We start from the raw sequence: 23,717 nt of genomic DNA, 5'->3' as shown, positions 1-23,717 counted from the left end.
GGTTGTCATGAACACAAACAAAAAGCTGCATGCAAAGTATCTATCCTTATAGCCTACTTCCCAAACTTGATGTGACAAAAGCAATGATGCACACGTGTGCAGCTGATATTGTAACGAAAACAAGGCAGCGAACACTCGACCGATCAGTTCCACACACTGCACTGTTTCGTTCTCTTCTTTCTCGGTTCCGCGAGGCACCCGGCATTACCCCCCCCTCTTCGAAAGCGGCGACTCGACGCTGGGAGTATCCTCAAGCTATATGCACACAGGAGAAGCAGGGAACACTGCATACGCGCAGAAGATCACTGCCTCTCATAATACGGTTTCATTCACGCTACATGAACAGTTTCAGCACTTGAGCACCGCCGTGAGGGCTGTTGACCCCGAGGAACAACTTCGTAGGTCACGTTACTAAGACGTCGAATGACCTCATATGGCCCAAAGTAACGGCGAAGTAGCTTCTCGGAGAGTCCTCGACGGCGCACTGGTGTCCACACCCATACAAGGTCGCCAGGCTGGTAGTGAACGTCTTGGTGTCGGAGGTTGTACCAACTGGCATCGCGGTGTTGTTGATGTTGAATATGGCACCGTGCGAGCTGGCGCGCTTCTTCGGCCCGCTGCAGAAATATGTCGACGTCCGCATAGGCGTTGGTGGCATCGTTGCCGTGACTTATGGGTAGCATAGCATCCAACCTTGTTGTGACGGGGCGACGTAGACTAGCTGGAATGGCGCAAGGCGGGTTGTCTCCTGTTCAGCCGTATTGTATGCAAAAGTTGCATACGGAAGGACTTCATCCCACGTGCGATGCTCAACATCGACGTACATAGAAATCATGTCTGCAAATGTTCTATTGAGGCGTTCAGTCAGTCCGCTTGTTTGTGGATGGTAAGCAGTAGTCCTACGATGACTTGTGCGGGTAAGACTGAAGAGAGCCTGCATTAGTTCAGCCGTAAAGGCTGTACCGCGGTCAGTAATAATAACCGATGGGGCACCGTGGTGCAGTACGATGGTCTTAAGAAAAAACTGGGCTACTTCTGCAGCAGTTGCACGGGAAAGTGCCTGTGTCTCGGCATATCGCGTTAAGTAGTCCGTCGCCACTACAATCCATCTGTGCCCTGATGTGGACGTTGGGAAAGGGCCCAGAAGATCCATACCCACTTGCTGGAAAGGGGCTGTTGGCGGAGGTATCGGCTGAAGGAGCCCTGCAGGCTTCAGCGGAGGTGTCTTTCGCCGCTAGCAATCTCGGCATGTTCTCACGTAGTGCTGGACTGAAGGCAGCAACTTAGGCCAATAGTACTCTTGTCGAATGCGTGCTAATGTTCGCATGACTCCTAAATGACCAGCCAAAGGCTCATCGTGGCAAGCGTGCAAGATTTCTGGCCAGAGGTCGGACGGCACAACGAGAAGAAAAGTTTCCTTGTTGTGCTGAAAGTTTCTCTTATATAGGATGCGATTGCGAATGCTGTAGGAGGATAAACCCAGTGCGAAAGCACGTGGGACAGCTACATCAAGGCCTTCGAGGTGCTCAATAAGCGGGCGTAAACCGAGGTTAGCCCGTTGACGCTGGGCCATGTCGGTGGTCGTGACTACAGCAAGAAACGAGAAGTCGTTGTCTTCGCTGTCGGGAGGGGCAGTATCAACTGGTGCACGCGACAAGCAATTGGCGTTGTTGTGCTTACGGCCGCACTTGTATACAACCGTAATGTCGTACTCTTGGAGACGGAGGCTCCACCTTGCAAGTCGTCAAGAGGGGTCTTTGAGGTTGGCTAGCCAGCATAACGAATGGTGGTCGCTCACAGCCCTAAAAGGTTGGCCGTAAATATAGGGTCGGAACTTAGTTATGACCCAAACTACCGCGAGACAATCCTTTTCCGTGGTTGAGTAGTTTTTCTTTGCTTTTGAGAGAGAGCAACTTGCGTAAGCGATAACTTTCTCAGTTCCATTTTGCCACTGAATCAGAACGGCACTGAGTCCAAAATTACTGGCATTGGTATGAATACCCGTAGCAGCGTTTTCGTCAAAATGGGCAAGTATCGGGGCGGCCTGCAGTCCCCGGCGCAACTCGTTGAAAGCATCCTCTTGATCGTCTTGCCACGCAAAAGGAACATTGTCTCGGGTAAGACGCGTAAGAGGCTCGGCAATCACTGAAAAATTCTCTACGAAACGCCTATAGGCACAAAGCCCCCAAAACCTTCTAACGGACTTCTTGTCGGTTGGGTACGGAAAATTTTTCACAGCAGCAGTCTTGTCGGGATCTGGTTTCACGCCCTCAGAACTAATAACATGGCCAAGAAAGCGGAGCTCCTGGAATCCGAAATGGCATTTCTGTGGTTTTATCATCAGTTGGGCTGAACGCAGCGCCTGTAGTACCATTCGCAGCCGGTCAAGGTGCTCCTCAAAACTAGCCGCGAAAATGACAACATCGTCGAGATACACTAGGCACGCTTGCCACTTCAGTCCAGAGAGAATGGTATCCATCATTCGCTGGAAGGTTGCTGGCGCAAAACAGAGACCGAAAGGAAGCACTTTAAATTCATAAAGGCCGTCGGGGGTGACGCTTCTCTCTGTCCCTTTCGTCCACTTCTATCTGAAAGTAGCCATTCTTGAGGTCAAGCGACGAGAAATATTTGGCACTGCGTAACCGGTCTAATACGTCATCGATACGTGGGAGCGGGTATACGTCCCGTTTCATTACCTGATTTAACTTATGATAATCGACGCAGAAACGCAAGGTGTTATCTTTTTTCTTCACCAGCACTACAGGCGAAGCCCAGGGGCAAGTAGACGGCTGCACCATGTCGTCAGTAAGCATTTCCTGTATCTGGCTTCTAACAGCCTCTCGCTCCGTTGACGACACTCGGTATGGGTGTTGAGAAATCGGCTTGGTCTCCACGTCAACCATAATGCGGTGTTTGGCTACTGGGGTACGCCCAACTTTCGAAGACATTGCAAAGCATCCAGCAAATTCCTGAAAGAAGTCTAGGAGTCGCCGCCACTCAATCACCGACAGATTGGGATTAATGTTCACAGTTGATAGAATGTCAGGTGCATTACATCTGGCTGGCGACGGCGGCGCCAGAGTACAGATGTTCGCTGGCTTAATAAAGTCGGCAACATATGCGATGGCCGTTTCTTTTGCAATGTGCTGAAACTCGGTCCCGAAATTCGTAATCCAGAGCTTCGCACAACCGTCCCGCAAGCGAACAAGTCCCCTTGCAGCGCAGATCCCTTTCTCAAGAAGCAGGCCCACGTTCGTCTCTGCCAGTATGTCTCGGTCGCATACTGAGTCGCTTTCTACCAAGACCATAATGCTGCACCGTGGCAGGACCGTAACGTCAGCAGCTGTAATACGTAAGGCGGGCGTTGATGAACCGTCGACACTAGATCTCGCAATGGCTTGGCTCGGCGAAAACGTCACTCGTGATTCTTGCAAATTAATTATCGCACCATTAGCCTGTAAGAAGTCCAAGCAGAGTATGACGTCTCGCGAACAGTGGGTAAGAACAACGAAGTTGCAAACATAAATAAATCCGTCAATAGCAACTCTCGCAACGTATCTTCCAGCCAGGGTAATAAGGTGTCCCCCTGCAGTGCGGATCTGAGGCCTAGTCCACTCGGTTAAAACTTTCTTCAATTTCCTGGCTAACCCACTGCTCATAATTGAGGCCTGCCCCTGTATCAACTAAAGCTGTAATGAGAAAATCGTCGATAGAAACCGGTATGTCCGAAACTGCGCACTCAGGTTCATCGTTACGTGACGCCGTCTGATAGCCGTTATCTTGTACTAAACTTGATGGAGGATGTTCAGCACTTCGCTCGTCAGCGGCCTCACCTCTGCAGGTCGCTGTTCCTAGTTTTCCCGATGGCTCTGGGAGCGGGGGCTCGGCGAGCGGCCAGTGCGATATGTAGAGGGCCGTGGACTTGGAGAATGATAACGGGAAGAGGTAATGATGCGGGACCCGTATTGTGGGACGTCTGGAGGATTCGTATACGTCGACAGGTACTCCTCGATTTCGGGTGGTCGTTCACCACTCCGAGGACATTGTGCACGTGGATGGAAGCCACGAAGTTCGACACGGCGGTACGGACAGAACCTTAACATGTGACCGGCCTCACCACAGTGGTAACAAAGGGGCCGATTGTCAGGGGCACACCAGACGTCAGTCCTCCAAAACCGTGCCTCGGCTAGACGAGGATGGCGTGGGCTTGGATCAAGAGTAGGGGTATTCACTCTGGCTCTGGGAGAGTCGTACCCAATATGGTGCTGGTTTGGATGAGGCACAGTGGGGTTCTCTCTTGGAGGATCACAGAGGTTATGCTGCTGAAGCACGGATGCGTACGTTAGCACACTTGGTGGCGGTGGCTGCACACCAGGCAGACGGTTCCGGGACGGCTCGCCTAACTTCTTCGCGAACGACCTCTGCGAGTGATGGAAGCCTCGACGAAGACGTTAGATCCTGTAGCTGAATGTGTCTCAGCTCTTCTCTGACCACAGATCGAATAAGCTCCCTTAAGGCATCATCAGAACCGTTGAAGCCGGAACTACAGACGACTGGTGACATAGCGGACACGTTACGGTTAAAGTGCTGAGCCCTGTGTCGAAGTGTTTGTTCTATCGCGGTGGCCTCCGTTAGAAAATCTGATGCCGTGCCAGGTGGATTGCGCACAAGCCCAGCAAACAGTTCTTGTTTCACCCCGCGCATTAGGTGGCGCACTTTCTTCTCCTCTGAAATATTTGGATCAGCCCGCCTAAAAAGGCGGATCATGTCCTCGTAGTACATTCCAATACTCTCGTCAGGGGCTTTGATGCGAGATTGCAGCACCGACTCCGCACGCTCTCTTCGGTCGTTGCCGGTGTAGGTCGCCAACAGCTGGCGATGACAGAAGTCCCATGTTGATAGTGTCGTTTCGTGGTTCACGAACCACGTCCGCGCTGAATCTTGGAGGGCAAAGTACACATTATAGAGCTTCCTTTGCTCATTCCAGCCGTTGTAATTGGCGATGCGTTCGAATTGGTCCAGCCGTCTTCAGCGTCCTCATAAAGCTCGCCATGGAAGGATGGTGGCGTTCGAGACTGGAGGACGGCAAACTGGGGTGAAGACTCTCCGTTAGCCGCAATGTTCGTATTGGATCTATGCATGTTGGCCACAGGCGTGCAGGAAAGAGGCCCGAACTCTGGCGACTGACCTCGAAGGCGGCGGCTGCAACTGCGATGCACCGGTGTCAGATCCGTGGTGGCTATCAGCTGCCCTTGAGGGGCTGAACTCAGCAAGAAGGGAAATCGTACCTGGCTGCTCCACCAGAAAATGTAACGAGTACAAGACAGCGAACACTGAACCGATCAGTTCCACACACTGCACTGTTTCGTTCTCTTCTTTCTCGGTTCCGTGAGGCACGTGGCAATATTGTCCTAGGCACGGAAACCTGGCTGACAGGAGACGTAGCAAATAGTGAACTATCGTTCCCAAGCCACTTCAATTTTTAGTAAAGACAGACTCACTTTGCGTGGAGGAGGCATCATGATCGTGGTAAGAAGAGACTATCAGCCGCCTCTGTTTCCTCCTGACGCGCCCCTTGCACTACTGTTTGTGACGTTATGGTTTAGTGGTATCACTTACGTAATCGGTGCTTGCTATCGGCCGCCAGACGGCGGGCCTAATTTTGCTGATTCTTTTCACTGGGCCATTGAGTGCATCTCTAATAAATTCTCAAACAGCATCCTTATTTTAGGAGGAGATTTTAACTATCCTGCCATTGACTGGCGTACATCATTTGGTGCTTCCCAGGGAAGCCGGTCTCACTGCAGACAACTTTCACAGTGCTCTTGACTTGTTCAATCTTACTCAGCTGGTGCATGAGCCAACATATGGGAAACATATCTTGGATCTCATTCTTACTAATAAACCTCATGATACAGAAGTGCCCATGTTGGAAGATGTAAGCGACCATAGCTTTGTACACTGTTTACACCCCATACAGGTTCACAATAAAACAGCCACTAATAAAAAAATATATCTTGAACTACGCCAGAGTGGACCAAGAGAAAATGCGCCAAATGCAGGCTAACTTCGAAACCGCATTCCATCATAATTTCGAAGGACGCAACTGGTCAATGCTTTGCGACAAGCTGAACAAAACTGAAGAAACCTGCGTACCAAAACTTCAAATCAAGACAAGAGTTGATGCTCCATGGTTCACGAAGGAAATCAAGAAGCATCTGTACAGAAAGAATAGGGCATATAGAAAGGCTACTCAGGCAAACACAACCCGTGATTGGCAAAGGTATAAGGTCAGCTGTTGCAGAAAAAAGCATAAAAGAAACAAAGAATTACTTTTTCAATCATACGCTTTCAAACCTGTTAAAAACAAACCCCAAGAAACAAGCGAGTTAGCGATGCTAAAAGATGTAAATGAAATTTTGGTCCCCGTAGAAGCTTGCGTGGAACATTTAAATAATCATTTCAGGAAAGTATTTACAGACGAGTCACCTATCCCCAGGTACATTCAGCTTCCTGATTCATTCATTGCTTATCATTGTAATCCTATCACTATACAGTGAAACCTCGTTAATATGTACCCACTTACCAAATAGTTGCGGTTAAAACGTAGTTGTGATGGTTCCCCGGCTGAGCCGCTATTGAAACCCATGTATTGGTTGACCGCTTAAGGCGTAGTGGCTCGTGAAGTGCCTACCTGTTAATACGCACTTTTTTTTGCAGTTCGGCTGACGCCATGCTGCGACGCAAAACATACTCACCTTTCCAAAAAGCGTTATGAACGTACGGACTACCGGTGATACAACTATAGTGTACTAGAAAGTATTCTAGAGAAAGCAAGCGGTTATTTTGACCATGTTCCAACGAATGCTGTTCGCCGCGGTGATGTCCTTGTCAATAGGCAGTCCAGGAATCGGCGGCGGCTTTGACATTGTTGGCAGCCCTATCCCAGTAACCATCACAGTTATCCCAACCTGCCCATGTGCCCATTCGTTCAGTGAAGCATCCCTATAGGAAGAATCTCCTGCGTAGAATGCAATGGAAATAAGAAGGTGTACTTAATCAGTCTGCTAGGCGCGGTGCACCTCCTAGCATTCTCGTGGCAGCAGGTTCATCCGCTGACAGTGAAGAAATGCTTCGCGAGGGCGAAATTCATTGTGCGCTCAAGTGATGCCGAGGTCAGCAACGGCACCGATGACTGTGACACCCTACTAGCGGAAGTGTTAGAGTGACAGGGCGGTGCTGAGACTGTGGACTTTGAAATGTTCCGGACGGCAAGGTTGCAACGTCTCTAGACTGGTTGGAGAGCGAAATTGTTGCCGCTGTTGCCCCTCCTCAAAGCGATGAGGATATCGAGAATGAGGACAGCGGCGATTACTTGAAAAGAGCCAATTCAGGCCCTACTGTGACGGAAGCCGCTCAGGCATTAACTGTTATGAGAGTGTTTGCTGAGAAGATGGGCCTTATGGACAAGCTTGCTCGCGGTCTCGCTGATTTTGAGACGGCTGTTGTCGCCACGCGACCGCCACGGCGGCAGCTGAAAATGACCGACTTCTAGTCGGCAGGACAGGAATAAAGTGCACGTACGTGTATTCACGTGAAATTTACAGTGCCTGGTTTTTTCTTCACTTTTGGAGGGTGAGTAATGGCAAATTTCTTGTAATTGGTTAAGCTGTACTGCCATATAGTACATACTTTTGCCGCGTCCCCACCAATTACGTATTAACGGGGTTTTACTGTAACAACAAATGGGGTTCTTCGTGCGATTGATAGGCTTCCATAAAACTCTAGCCCCTGTCCTGATGGCATAAGTACTAAACTTCTGAAGCTAACCTTTCACATGTCAGCATTACTGTTATCAATTTTATTTATTTATTTATTTCAGAATACTGTCAATGACGATTGGGATCATTACATGAGTGGGAACATGGTACAATGCAGGCCAGACAACATACAGGAGCCAAACATACATAAAACACGACAGTTACAATACATGGTATTTTACATCAGTTTCCACAGCGGTTCTTCACAGGTGTTGATTGTAAGCAACAAGTTTCGGTCACTCTGTTTCTTCCCGAGCATTGGCAAATTTTCTGATTGTAGACTGGGCAGTAATAGCAGGGATTTATCAAATTCCATTCCCGGACAACTCGTGGAGAGTAAGAAAAGCGAAAAGTATTACAAAAGAATTCTTGTAGTGTGAAGTCGTGTCATGTTGGTCTGGTGTTTTTGTATCTCACGATTCAGCGGTAGAGCATCCCAGCAATCTCTGAGCTGCATTTCAGACGACTGGCAAACAGTAAACTGATATCCAAGTCTGGGGATATTACTGATCCTAACAACTATCGACCCATTTCTCTGACATCAGTGTGCTGCAAACTACTGGAACATATAATATTTATCCACAGCATGGAACACTTAAATACAAATGACCTGCTACTTGAAAATCAGCATGGCATTCGGCATTCATGTTAAACCCAATTATTTGAATCCGTCTCCAATCCACAGCGCCTTGTTCACTGATGCAATTTTTATTGACTTTTCTAAAGCCTTTCATCAGCTAGCCCACAAGTGCCTCCTCAAAAAGGTACATAACTTGCAACTTGATCATAGAAGAATTTTTAGCTAACAGGCAACATTCTGTATCTGCGAATAACATCATATCTGAATCTAAACATGTTAAATCAGGTGTACCGCAAGGATCTGTTTTAGGCCCACTTTTGTTCTTAACTTATATTATAGGCATCGCGACAGACATTAGCTCCTCCATACATCGTTTTGCTGATGATTGTATCATTTATAGGGAAATCCTAACGATGTTGTTGCCTTGCAAACAGATCTAGATAGGCTAAAGATTGGTGCAGTGTTTGGTAGATGGAAATGAACACCGATAAAACCAAACAGATGACTTTCTCTGCACTTTGGAAAACTCCAGTAAACCACTACATTATAAATAACAGTGTAATTTGAGCACTCATCAACTTTCAAATATTTAGGTTTTGTTATTTCCCCAGACCTCAATTGGCATAGCCACATAAAATATATTACTAGCAAATCTTTGAAAAAATTAGGCCTTCTCAAACGTAGTCTATCTTTAGCTAACCATGATACCAAGCTACAGGCCTACACATCTCTAATTCGGGCATCTTCAGATTATTGTTCGGTAGTATGGCATCCTCACCAAGGTACAGTCGTGAGCAAAAGTGGTATACAACACTCAGCCGGTGGCAGAGCTCGAGAAAACTGCATCCCAACTTTATCTAGCAACAGCTATCTAAGATCGAGACAATAGTGGCGGTGCCCCATTTTATGCACATACAAGTGTTGACGTCGCTTTCTCTTACGCCGTCGTTAGATAGCATTTCGGCACAGTTTTCCCGAGCTCTGTCACTGCCTGAGTGTTGTATACCACTTTTGCTCACAACTGTACATTACCCTACTCTATAGAATCTGTGCAAAATAAGGCAGCCCGCTTTATTCTACAGTCATACTCCCTGCACCAGAGCGTCTCTGCAATAAAGCAGACCTTAAATCTTCTGGACCTCGATATACGTCGAAAATCATTTCGCCTATCGTTGTTCCACTCCCTCTATTACAACAATTGATCTTTCACAAGCAGGCATATCAGAGCAGCACATCACATATCTCGTAATTAAAACAGTTTTTGCTTGCACAAACAAGTATCAGAATTCCCCAATGGCTTTGGCTATAGAGGAGCGGAATGCTTTACCATATTTTTGTTTTTGGCATACTTCACCATGACCAAAATGTACAATTCTGAGCTACTTTTATAAATCACACTGTGTTCTTTCATTGTTTTTCCTGTAATTGTATTATGTATGACATGAACCCATGTGCATGTTATGTAACCTTTTTTCTTTATATGCTTATCCCCCCCCCCCCCCCCCCCCTTCCCGCCACTAGTAATGCCCTGCTGGTCTTTAGAGTACCTGTATAAATACAGTCGAGTACCGATTTTTTAGACACCCACTTTTTCGGACATGCTTGATTATTCGGACTTTTTCCCGGCCCCAGGACATACCTTATAAAGTCAATGTATTACGCTGCTTAAAATTTCGGACATTCTAAGGAGGACTATTCGATTTTTCGGACATTCCAAGTGTCAGCCGGGCCAACTGCCACACATTTTGAGCGGTGTCGCCGCCATCTTGTTTGTTTACTTTTTCCTTCGATAGCCTCGAAACCGGTACCGGCCTTGCGAGTCGCTCCTTAGCTAAGCACGCTGGATCGAGGCTATAATATTTGCCTAGCAGCTTCCGTTTCCGGGACAACGTCGCTGCCGGAGTGCTTTTTTTTTTTTTTTTTCTTTTAGCGTGATCGCTTCTACTGCCTGTTCCTCTGTGTTTGCCGTGTAGGCCTAGCCGTGGTCATGCTGATGCGAGAACTACGTTCTGTCACTACTGTGGCTCGCATTTTATTGAATCGGCTTCAGTTCTGTTTCCGGATTTTATAAGATTGTCTCTTTTTTTGTGCAACGTGACTGCTAGAAGGCACTCAACGGAGTCTGTGTTGTGATTCAGTGGTTGGTGGTTGTGGTGTGTCTCGACAGTGGGAAAACCTACTCTGTCGATTTGCTTGGAGCACTTAGTACCCTCGCCGATACGTGGAAGTCTGTAGCACCCACAACGCTGCACCCTGCGACGCGGGATTTGTGCTGAATGACGAGTCGGCTGCTTTGGACGAGGAGAGCGTCGTCGAGCAGCTGTCAGGCAGTGAGCAGTTCATTCACGACCTTCGCACTGCTGGTGTCGAAATTCCATCGGCCGTCTCATTTTCAAAGCTCACAGACGTGGACCACCAGTTGGAACTGTGCTCTGGGCTCGTAGATACAGGAATTATTCGCCAAGTGCTTGTGGAGTCTGAGAGCGAGGACGACGATGACTCACCTGCAGCAGCGCAGCCGATGCAAGCTGAGCTGATGCAAAGCCACCTAGACTAGACAAAGCCTGCGCGCTCCTCCTCTCCACGGGGGCCTACGTCACACTAGTTGCCCGACCGCGAACGATAGTAGGAGTTCTGTGAAGCGCAGGGGGAGGCGAAGCTTGCAGGTGAATCGCACCTGGGAGGCAGTATAGGTGGATCTTTCCGCTCTATCTCCCTATGGTTAGATTAGCAGCGAACGTGCTGGCATTTCTCTTTTCTGACGTCTAGGTTTTCGAGCTTCAGGACTTCAAACTGTTTTCCCTTGGCTCAATTGTGCGCGTTGATACCATAAGAAACGTGGTGCTGAAGAAAAGCACGTGCATTTTGCAACCGCCACGACATGGGACTATACTGTGAGCCTAGATTACGACGGGGACCCAAAAGAGCTTTCGGTTTTTCGAACAATGTAGCTCACAGAATAACTTGGATGAGAGAAGTTCCTCGCAAGGATTTTACTAGAACCCTATACATTCCAAGGTAACTAAATAACATTTAACTACTTTCGATAGATTTATTTTTGGCACGCAACATAAAACCCAACACACAATAAAAACTTGTTGGATAGCGGCTTCAGAGGATGATATTACAATGAAGTGTCGTCATGCCGGCATCCGCACTCAATTTCCATGAGCAAGTCTTCATCACCAAGCTATCATATCCTAATAAACAAATGGGAAGAACCATATCGCTCAAGCGCGATTGTGTTCGAATTCAAAAGGTCGCAGTGTCTTCAAAGTTCCCCAATTAGTCATCGTACATTTCTTCTACACCTTCGTTTGCAAGTCCCCAGCCAGAAACAGGGTGCGTCGGGAAAATGACACCATCCAGGAAGCCCTTAACGATTCCTGCAGAGGTAAGCGAGGAAGAAAAACGCGAAAATTCACTATATTCGTTTCAAGAATGGCAATGCAAGCTAGTATATGTTTACGACACCAAGTTTTCGACAGTCACTGGAAACGAAAAGTAAGTTTTTCGGAAGGCAGCTGCCATGAATTCGGAAAAATTAAAGAATTGAAATATTTTAATGCAAAGCACCGATCAATATAATCTTCATTATGGCTTCATGCATGTTTTGTAAGGCTTCATGAGTTTTGTATATTTTGATATTGAGCAAGGCATCCACTTTAGAAATTGGCAAAAGAAAATAACATACGCCTCCTTAAAAAGCAGCAAAATACATATGTACATTGATCTCATATATTCTTGTGCTATATGCTACCTAATAAATAATGCATGCTTGTGTTATTGTGATCTGCAATGAACTCAAGAGCAGTAACTATAGCTGTGTAATGGTTTGTCACAAGTTTTAACATGAAACTATAAAAACGAAGTACTTAGCTGCAATAGGAAGTGTATCGCGAGGGCTACGAAAGAAAGCACAAATTATAAATTAATGCAGAAAATATACAGAGAAACTATACACGTTGCTAAAAATCCATTCCTTAGTCGCCCATTTATGTTCATTGCTACATTGCTACAACCATTGTAACTCGAATAGTAAAATAATGCGCCGAACACTACCAGCGAACCCTCCCAGCCGCGAGCGGAGTCCAGCGGCGGACGGGCAACTAGCGTGACGTCACGCAGCAAGCGGAGAGGCCTTGAGTAGTCTAGGTGGCTTTGGCTGATGCAAGCGAAATTCAGGTGGACCTGTTAGCACGGAAGCGGAGCGTGGTGCGGAAAAGCATTCATGACTTTTTCCGGCCTCAAAGTGAATACAGTCGAACCCGGTTATATCGAACCCGGATATATCGAATTTTGGTTATATCGAACTCGCGGAATATCCCCTTGAAAATCCCATGTAAAAGTATAGGAAAGCCGCGTCATATATCAAACTCAGTTTCACCGTTCGTTCGATATATCGAACTTCGCACCACGCACTCGAAAGTGCGCCTTCCCCAAGGACGACTGCATCACCCTTGGCCGTTTGCCGCGTGACGTTTTCAAGCCACGCGCGGAAGGAATGATGGAACAGTTCGGCGACGGCTGCTGTGGGCAGCGCTGCGCCCATTCCCCAAAGGCGCGCGCATCTGCAGTTATCGTTTCCCGCGCGCCAGCACATGACGTTTGCAAGCCATGTGCGTGGGTGTGCCCATTCTTTTGCCGAGATATTTCTTTCCTTCAGCACGCGCTACGCATGCGCCAAGCCAGCTCAGCCCGTTTTCAGACACACATCCGACGCTTTAGCGTGTGTTGCGAACCCCCTGCGCGGCGGCTGACGTGCTCTCTCTCTCTCTTTTTTTTTTTTTTGCGAGAGTCATTCATTTTTATCGGTGTGCTGTACGCGCGGCGTAGCGTAAGACATGGCGGCTGCGGACGTTAAGAAGCGGCAGGGCTTTTTTTTTTTGGCGGGAGTTGTTTATCCTTGCATGTATGAATCAAAGAAAGCACACGGTTAGCTGCTGCGATCATGATGCCCGTTCCAAGCGCGGCGTGATAAATCGAACCAGGCTTGTGCAATCAAGCCATCACGGGCACTCTGCCAAGTTCGCTCGCCGTCACCACAGGAGCTATCAAAAGATAAACGTGCCCTGACGTTATCCCTGCGCAGCATCTTGGCACGCTGCCAAGAAATGAGCTGTGGATGAGAGCACCGAAACGGAGTGACGCGCACTATCGACATGCAAGCGAATACGCTCGCTATTTCTGATTTCTGCTGCGGCGACATAGAAACCTTGTTTTGAGCTGCCGCGGTGGCTCGAGCGGCGAGAGGGACGCAGTTCCAAGTTCGAAAATTTTCGCTCTGTCGCTGCCACATCGTCGCTGATATCGCTCAATCGCTCGCATGTGAGCGAGCTGGCCTTAACGCTTTTCTTTTTTTTTTTCAAATTCTCGGGTGCAAAAGTGGAGGGTGGGTATATTATGCGAGTGGGTTGATTACGCGACAAATTCAGTATCGTTTTTTTCGCATCATAAGTGCCGTCACAAGCCGATTTCTGTATATCGAATTATCGATATATCGAACTATTTCGCGATCCCCTTCGAGTTCGATATATCCGGGTTCGACTGTAATAGGCAATAAATTGAGCTTTTTTGGTGCACATTTGTTTTTTCGGACTGCCCGATTTCTCGGACATTTTCATGGTCCGTTGAGAGTCCGAAAAACCGGTCGTCGACGGTCAAATAAAATAAATAAAAACATATCAAAATAAGGTTTGGTTTGAAAAACTGAATACGGTACCCTGCTTATAAGGAACCTCTCATATAAGAGACGAGAACTGCTTCCCAGTGCACGTCCTTAATAAAGGGGCTTAGCTGCAACAGTTGCACCTTACCGGCACTCACTTACAGGACTGAAACGTCGGGGCTAATGAGAAGGGTTCTAGTAGCATGGGAGCAGCAAATGACAACCAGGTGATTATGATTAGAAATAGAAGAGAGGCATACCATATCTGCACAGGACATGGACAAGCATGCTGTGGAGAACTTATCACAGAACTTAGCAAGTCATAGAAAAGATGGTTTGGTTAGTGGGGTTTAACATCCTAAAAGCGACTCAGGCTATGAGAGATGTCGCAGAGAAAGACTGTAAATTTCGACGACGTGGAGCTCTTTAATGTGCACTGGCATCACAAAGAACATGGGTGCCTTGCTTTTTGCCCCAGCAAAAAGCGGCCGCCGAGGCCGGGATTTGATCCCGCATCCTTGGGCACAGTAGTCGAGCAACCTAACCATTGCACCACCCAGGTGGGGTACATACAAAAAACACATATAACTGACAAGTGCTTGCCAATCGTCGTATGTGTCTGATTATCAGTGCTAACTTCTATACTATGCAGAATCAACCAGCCTGACAACATGTATGCAGACAAAACCTGCAAAAGAAAGGGCCCACCTCTCCTGTGTTGCCATTGCTGGTTGATAAGTGCTTGTCAATCACTGTATATGTCTCTTCTGTGTCTTTGTCTAATTATCTGTGCTAACTTCTATACTATGCAGAATCAACCAGCCTGACAACATGTATACAGACAAAACCTGCAAAAGAAAGGGCCCACCTCTCCTGTGTTGCCATTGCTGGTTGATAAGTGCTTGTCAATCACTGTATATGTCTCTTCTGTGTCTTTGTCTAATTATCTGTGCTAACTTCTATACTATGCAGAATCAACCAGCCTGACAACATGTATACAGACAAAACCTGCAAAAGAAAGGGCCCACCTCTCCTGTGTTGCCATTGCTGGTTGATAAGTGCTTGTCAATCACTGTATATGTCTCTTCTGTGTCTTTGTCTAATTATCTGTGCTAACTTCTATACTATGCAGAATCAACCAGCCTGACAACATGTATACAGACAAAACCTGCAAAAGAAAGGGCCCACCTCTCCTGTGTTGCCATTGCTGGTTGATAAGTGCTTGTCAATCACTGTATATGTCTCTTCTGTGTCTTTGTCTAATTATCTGTGCTAACTTCTATACTATGCAGAATCAACCAGCCTGACAACATGTATACAGACAAAACCTGCAAAAGAAAGGGCCCACCTCTCCTGTGTTGCCATTGCTGGTTGCTAAGTGCTTGTCAATCACTGTATATGTCTCTTCTGTGTCTTTGTCCAATTATCTGTGGTGACTTCTATACTATGCAGAATCAACCAGCCTGACAACATGTATACAGATAAAACCTGCAAAAGAAAGGGCCCACCTAACCTGTGTTGCCATTGCTAGTTGATAAGTGCTTGTCAATCATTGTATATGTCTCTTCCGTGTCTTTGTCCAATTACCTGTGCTAACTTCTATACTATGCAGAATCAACCAGCCTGACAACATGTATACAGATAAAACCTGCATAAGAAAGGGCCCACCTCTCCTGTTTTTCCATTGCTGGTTGATAAGTGCTTGTCAATCATTGTATATGTCGCTTCTGTGTCTGTCCAATTATCTGTGCTAATTTCTACACTATGTAGAACCAACTAGCCTGACAACATGCACACAGACAAAACCTGCAAACCTCTCTACCTGCTTTTCAGTGCTACAGATCTGAAGGGGACCTGTAAAGATGCCCCAACACATGTGCTAGCACACCTGGAAGGTGACGTCTCGCCAGTCTGAGCCATTGAAACAAGGCGGCAGTTCCTCAGCTGTTGGAGCACGGCCTCCGCACAGGTGGCGCGAACCCCTCCAAGTGGCCCCACGCTGAACATGCCGGAACTCACTCAGGAACCGAGCCACAGGCTCACGCAGCAGCGTCACATAAAAGTACCTGCACAACATTCAAGTCAGTCACTGGTCGTGCAAGATGGGTGCAAGTTTCTTCATACTATCAGCCCACCCTTCCCTTTTTCAGTCACAACCGCGTTTAGGAGTTTTGCAACTACTGTCAGGTACAACTGAGACTGAGTTTTGAGAGTAACCACCACACAATTCCTCTGGGTCAAAAATTAGTCTGTTGCTTAAGCTTTTCTGGTTACCAAATTTAAAGCTCAAGAATTTTCCTGCATCTGACTTGTTCGGTACAGTGAAATTTACAAAACTAATTTTGTTCACTATTCAGCACAGCAATATACACGCTGTGTACTATGACCCATAATTAGCAACTACTGTTTTTTTTTTCTTTTTTTAAGCGAAAGCTTTACTAGCCACCATACACCAATATCCGGTTGCTGGCATGTGGTCTTGACTGTACCCCAATACAACTGAAGAAGTCCACAGAAATAAGTGTGATAGATACTGTGCCTTTCCTTTTCTGCGAACCAATTATTAAAGGGGTCGTGAAACGAAAATGTAACTGCCCAGTTGCAATTTTCCTTGCTTCAGTAAACATTAGGCATGCAGATTCCAAAATATCTCGTCGAAATATTGCTTCTGCATTTAATAATACCATTCTGAAATCACAGCATTTTTGCGATCCTGAAGCGACCCTGCGACCCTGTAGGCCGGAATTAGAAGTACTCGCCTACGTCATGTTTAGCCGTTTGGAAACGCAAACATAATCATTATTTCCCATAAAATAATAGGTTCCTGTTAAAGTTAGCAAATAAAAATATAGTATATCAATTATTCGCACACGCAAACGCATTTCTTCAACAATCTGTACCAGGGCAATTCTCGTTACTGTCACGTGACGCGCGGTCGGCGGCGGCGGCGGAGGAGGACGGGTGGTGTCTGCTTCTCGCTGCGCGCTGCGCTGTGCAGAGCGAGAGGTGACGCTCAAGTTCAGGTTTTCGGTAATGACGACTATACCTCGCACCGCCGGGTACTCCAAATGACAACGGTTCCAATCTTATTTGTTGTTGTTGTTTTTTTGTTTTTTTTTGTGAACATTCGTGATGGAGCACAACGTCTTGAGCAGTCTCATACCACCGGTACAACTTGGTTGTGCGGCCGCTGCTGCTAATTTTTTTTTTTTATTCTTGGCGTCATTAAAGATACGATGTAAATACGGTTTCAGGTCAAAGAAATCGACAAGTGTGTTCAATCCGAGTGGTGGGTGGAGTGTTTCAGGAGCGGGCGCCGCGGCACGTACTCGTATATTAATTGCTCGCCTCCGCGCTGCATCATTGAGAATAGCGTGTCGAGCTTCGCTTCCTTTATTTCGGCTGGATGACCTGAACTATGGCACTACACGGAAAGCCGGAAACAGAAAAAAAAAAAAAAGGTTGGTACAATACACTTGGGTGGCCCTTTCACCCAACGCGTTGTCGCAGCTTTGCTCTCCCACCTTCCCGACGCCTCTTTCGTAACCTTTCTCAAAAGAAAAAAAAAAAAAGAAGAAGGAAGCATACTTCTTACAACGTCTACAGTGCTCTGACTTCGCCTATTTTTTCTAACAACGTTAGGTTCTGGGTTTAGGCGTGTTGTGCGGGTTTGAGTGCTCGCTATGCCAACCGTGTGCGTCGAGAGATTGCAGCACGGCTTCTCCGAGTGGAAGTAATGTTCGCTTTCACAAGTTTTGGCACACCGATCGGGTTCATGTGTTCGTAGTACTTTCTACTGGAAGTCCTAAATGAACCTCGGCGTCATTCGAAGCCTAGGCATGGACCGGAAACGAAGAAAGCTCACCTCAAACGATGCGTTGTACCGACGCAAAACAGCTGGCCCAGTGCATTGGCAAAAAAAGTGTAGGTCGCGTGATAAAGGCAGTAAAAGTAGGTGTGCTTACAGATATGCCTATTTGAGAACTACTCGACTCGCAGAAGCCACCAGTTCTATTTGATTGTTTCCTGCCAGACTGCCCTCATAGCAGTAATATGCGCATTTTGGATTTTTTTTTTTTTGAACGATACCGTGAGGCCAGCACAACAGGTGCCCCTACCAGCATATCGTACCACCCAGAACAGGTCCCTTGGTTCCACTTTGATCACGTTCTTTTCACAGCACTCATCTAGTCTCATAGAACCTGATGAAGACTCCAAAGAGGAGGATCATGTTGAGCAGAGCTCAGAATCCTTCACATCATTTAAAAGACATTTCTAGGGTAAAAATTGTTCACCTCAAAAGCTCATACTCCCCATGTCCTTGCATTACGGTGGTGTGATTACCAGATCAACCATCCAGGAGAAATGCATTCACGCAAGTGTTATTGATTGGAAAGGCGAATAGATTATTGGCTTAAAAGTTTAATATCTGACCTGCTACTCTGTACAGGGAAAGAGAAAGAGAAGAAGAAAGAGGGTCGTGACTTGATTAAAATATATACAGAAATACAGAACTTGCACCACAGTCACGAGTCAAGTCCTGTGTCATGCAAGAAGCAGCAGAAAGCCTGCACTGCCTGTAGAGCTTTCCATTTCTGGCCAACCGGCCAATAGGTCCTCTGAGAGAGGCCTGTTGCCAAAACACTTCAAAGAAGTAACTCAAGTTATTGTTTTGCACGCATATACTGGGACACATCACTAGCACACGCTCCACAGTCTTCGTAATGTCACATGTGGAACAGTTCTGGGCAGTCCGCCTGTCCAATTAAGTATAAATATTTGTGTGAAACCACATTTAGATGCAGTCTATGGAGAAAGCATGCATTATGGCATATAATTGGCAAGTGGGTATGGATCCACTAAAGCACTACCTTGTGGCCTTGAGCACAAGCAGATATAAGGAACTCAGTGATGTGTAGTGCCAAAGGCCAAAGGCTGGTAAGGGTGTGGTGTTGAAAAACTTCCAAAAATTTGTAATGCAGGCTTTGAAACTGTGAATGCACACCACTTCTGAAGTGGTTTCCCACAGATGTGGAAAGCCTCTTACCAAGGGGCCACAAGCTCAGCAGCGGTTTGTGGAGAATTATGCCCTAGAAAAAAAAAAGTCATGTTCTGAGCGGCATCACCACAATTGTAGGTGACGCTTGTGGTGATACAGATCTGTGTATACATGGATAGAGTTGTAATATTCTCACCAGATGTATGTCAGATTAAGTTGCTTGAATCTACTAATTGGTACCATGGATTTCTTCAGTATCCCGAGAACATGCAAACGCACCAAAGATTGAGTCATTACACACAGAGGTTGGGTGGGGTGGTATGGGAAGTCGTAGCGTGATAGCATTTGTAATTAATGGCAGCGGAGTGTACGTGAAAAACTGCTGTTCAGCTGCTCGTCATCAGTGGGTGGCAACGGTGTTGTGCAAGTAGTCGTAAATACACACAAAGTGGTTTGTGTGACAATTATGTAGATATTGCGCAGGCACGTGACATTCTGAAGTAACAGCACAAAACGTGGATGGGAGCACAAGACGAGAAGACGACACAATGTCTCATCGTCTTCTCGTCTCGTGCTCCCGTCCACATTTTGCGCTGTTACCTCAGGATGGAAAACCAACAAGCCCAACCTGCTATTCTGGCTAACATGCCATTGTTTGAGGTGCATTGCGGTATCCAAGGTTTATCCCAAGCACCTGCACTTCTATGTACATGTTAAAGAGTACTGGGAGTGGTGCTCCTATGGGTGTGTACCAGGGGCGTAGCCAGGAGGAGGGCTTATGGGGCTTCAGCCCCCACGAAATTTTTTCGTACTGTCATATACCGCAGACCAAAACAACCACCGGAGCCGGAAATCAAACTGGACTTTGTCTCGAGTATGTCGTTTTCACGATCGAAAAGAGATTTCAGCTGGAATAAAAAAAGCGAAAGGTGCCTTTAGTGTTCTGAAATCGTTCATCGGACCATACAACGGAGACAAGCCACACTATCAAACAAGGTGACAAAGCACGCAGAGATGAAATGTGTGGAGAAATGAAAAAAAAATCTAGGAGGGAGCGTGACGCCACATGCTCAACTTCCGCAGATCGAACTTGATCTTCTGACGCCGCGCTGTCTTCTCCCTCTCGGGCCTCTTGTTCGCACTGAATCTCGATGTTTTTAGCCGCTATGTATACTCCGGTGGAAAGTCTGTCGAAGTGGTCTGCTTAGAGTCCTCGTCTGTCCGTAACACTACAGTTTGTTAGAGTGCAGGTACTGTATTACAATCACAGTTATAGGCACACTGGAGAGAGTGCAGGCAACCATGTCATCTGCTAGTCCGTCAGGAAGACTGCGTATTCGAACTAATGTTAATTGTATGGCTGAAAAACTGACTGATGAATTTTTAGTTCTGCATTTGTTAAATTAAACAAATGAGTTTCGCCTGAAACAATACATGCGCAGGATACTCGATAGAACGAAAGCCCCGGACGGTACTATCCTTCCGTGCAATCTTTGCATCCCAGCATACAGAATATATGGCGCAGTTTATTGTTGACAAATTGGTGACAGGTATCTCGATAAGGAGGAGGCTGAGACACTGAATTCGTCAGCCCCCCTCGAAAAACATTTCTGGCTACGCCACTGGTGTGTACCATTTTCCTGGCTCGGGCGATCAGATTGCAAGCGGGCTAGCACACACAGCCCAAAGCACATGTAGCAGAAGTTTGGACTGTCGAACCGCGAAGTCTTCAGTTCAATTCCTTCCCTTATATTTTTCAATTTGTATGAGTATCACACAGTCTGTGCTTGTATGGTTAAATTGCGAAGGTGTACATATCACCTGCTCTCCTGACCAACCTCACTCTGCATAAGTATTCACCAAGCAGTTTTCGTTCCATCAAAAGGCTTTCACAATATTCAGCGACACAAGCAGCTACTCAGACAGCTTCAGTGTAGCATTCTTGGAGCTTCGCAAATCTGTGGTTACATTGTTTACTAGCAAAACATGCACGGTATGTAGAAATGTGCACTAGGACGCATAAGATGCCGTGACAATGTGGGCTGCCCTTACGTCTACAGCTGCCCTTTAATCCTGTTACATTCTAGCCTGCAGTGAATTCAGCAGCAAAAGATTTCACAATTAAATCATCCCAACTTTATATTTCCAGACTTGACCCCAGCACCGACGAAGTTCATTGTATTACCAGCATTTTGGTGGCATAATCAACCAGCAGGCCAATTAACTCAACGTCATTCAGGTTCTAGTGCAGATGTTTCCATGCAAACTATGGGTATCATCAACGAAGGAGGCTTTGCTATACATACCTTTTCAGCACGCTGTTTTATGACTGGTTAAAGTCTGGTACATTTCAAAGTATAAGGCACATATTATTGTATGCATGTCTACAGATTGCAGATTATGTTGGCTTGCTTCTGAATGAGACTGCAAAATGCTGAAAACAGTGGCCACCTTTCAAAGCAGCTTTTGCAGAAAACCGTTTGATTTTTCTATTCCCCATAAGCCACTATTTTTCGAGGCCATGTAAAGGTGAACGCAGCAACTAGAAAATCTAGGTTTGTCAGTGCCACAAGGACCACCACCTTGTAGTACATTTGGGCATTATCTAATGTTACCAAATGAGTGTTAAAGAGAGACATGTTGCTTTCAAAATAATTTATTGGTTGGCCGCAGGTTCATCAGTGCATACAAAATATTTAGGCTAGAATGAAGTTGACCTAGAGCAAGACATCTTTTATTCATGCTTCTTCACTGTCTTCCTCTCTCCTAAGTATACAAATGTGTATATACAGCTTCACAATCATGATGTGTTGAGGTCAGTGCTAAATAAAAAAAAATGCATCCGACAAAGGTATAGTTAGAGATTGAGTACACAAAATTCATTCTAAGTGAGCCTATATATGTCTTGTAAATTCCAAGGGAAGGCAAATATAGCAGGGGGCAGCAGAAACTCAGGCAGGCAGGTGAGATTAAAAAGTTTGCGGGGATCAGATGGATGCAGCTGACAGAGGATCGGGTTATTTGGATAGATATGGGAGAGGCATCTATAAAAGCAGGTATATACACAACTGCACAATTATGATGCATTTGCGGTCAGTGCTAAAAATATTCCACCCATCAAAGGTATAGGTGGGGAGTGAGCACACAAAATTCATTCTAAGTGAGCCTATATATGTCTTGCAGATTCCAAGGGAAGGCAAGCGTAGCAGGGGGCGGCAGAAATTCGGGCAGACAGATGAGATTAGGAAGTCTGCGGGGATCATATGGATGCAGCTGACAGAGGATCGGGTTATTTGAATGGATATGCGAGAGGCATCTATTATGATGCCTCCCCCATTATGATGTATCTGCAGTCAGTTCCAAAAAAAGAAAAATTCTACCCGTCAAAGGTAAAGGAAGGGAGTGAGTACACAAAATTCATTCTAAGTGAGCCTATATATGTCTTTTAGATTGCAAGGGAAGGCAAGTGTAGCAGGGGGCGGCAGAAACTCGGGCAAGCAGATGAAATTAGGAAGTTTGCGAGAATCATACGCCTGGCACAGGATCGGGTTATTCGGATGGATATGGGAGAGGCATTTGCCCAGCAGTGGGTGCAGTCAGGCTAGTGATATCAACAAGACTAACAACTGGATGAGTTGGTACTGATTCATCTTAAAACCAGCCAGAAGACGAAACACGTGAGAGGAGCACAAGACAAAGTTTGACTAACGACTGAAATGTTACTGAAGGAAAGAGGCAAAAGAAGATTCGCACAGAAATGCACGTGCACGAAAAACCCCCAAAGCAGTGAAAGCGTGGAAAGCAGAAAGGGCCTAAAAAATCATCTAAAAAAAGCAAATTTCTTATGGTCAAGAACCACGCGTTGCAAAAGGGAAGCCACAGATCCAAATTCAAAGGCACACTATACTGCAAAGGCTAAGGACGCGTGTGTGGCTAAGAAATCAGTCAGCAGTCTTTTGGGGCCTTTTTTACATGTGCATCTCTGTGCAAGTCTTCTTTTGCCCCTATCCTTTAGTAAAATTCCAGTTATTAGTCCAGCTGTCCTGCAATTCTCTCTTCTCATGTTTTCCGGCTTGTTTCAGAATGAATAAGGTGATGACTCTACAAACCTTGTGCAAACTGGAAACCAATGTAACTGTCAGATGGAAACCTTTCCCTTATTTGGCTTGCATCACAAATAGGGAGGACTTTACTGTGATGTCTGCCGAGGCATCCCCAAAGCCAGTGCGCAAGCTGGCTGTAGCAGATGTAGTGGTGCCTCCTGTTGACAAGAGAAAAAGCAATATTCACTTTTCAGCATAGCAAAATGAAAATATGGTTTAGGTCTTTTACAAATTTGAAAGTTATTCATGCATCTGTACAATTAATTCCTGTCTAACAGAAGCTGTACAGTGTAACTTTCACTGTCAATCTATTCTCCCTGGAAGTATGGCAAACTTTGAATTCTGCTGCAGGTGATTGAGAGAGAATGAGACCCACCCAATATTAGAACTCCAGTGCAATCACAATTTGCTACTGCAGCAAAATAATGCCTGAAGGCAATGCAGCTTTTGACTGACAAAACCTGGTAGTCGTCTTACACCCTCTATACTAGTGTTGTGGCCTATGTCAATGTCCACGCTGATATCATCCGCATAGCACGAAGATGTT

The 23,717-nt window shown here is 46.2% G+C and overlaps 1 protein-coding gene and 1 long non-coding RNA gene across 6 annotated transcripts in view; both read right to left on the bottom strand.

Moving 5' to 3' along the window:
• The window catches only part of LOC146201362 (uncharacterized), a 408,702-nt gene that overhangs the window by 242,458 nt on the left and 142,527 nt on the right, over positions 1 to 23,717 (bottom strand). The gene's annotated exons all lie outside the window — the stretch shown is intronic.
• Positions 1 to 23,717, bottom strand: part of LOC146201370 (heparan-sulfate 6-O-sulfotransferase 1-like) — a 119,301-nt gene that overhangs the window by 78,741 nt on the left and 16,843 nt on the right. For all 5 annotated transcript variants that reach the window (XM_084595795.1, XM_084595796.1, XM_084595797.1 and 2 more), the window contains exon 2: positions 15,957 to 16,134. In XM_084595795.1, coding sequence (XP_084451921.1) covers positions 15,957 to 16,134 — 178 coding nt within the window. The remainder of the gene's footprint in view (positions 1 to 15,956; positions 16,135 to 23,717) is intronic.

The sequence above is a fragment of the Amblyomma maculatum genome, chromosome 2 (assembly GCF_055883805.1).
Source record: "Amblyomma maculatum isolate TAMU_Amacu chromosome 2, ASM5588380v1, whole genome shotgun sequence".
Classification (NCBI taxonomy): domain Eukaryota; kingdom Metazoa; phylum Arthropoda; class Arachnida; order Ixodida; family Ixodidae; genus Amblyomma; species Amblyomma maculatum.
Note: the sequence above shows the minus strand (reverse complement) of the source record. Positions and strands in the feature narration are given on the sequence as shown.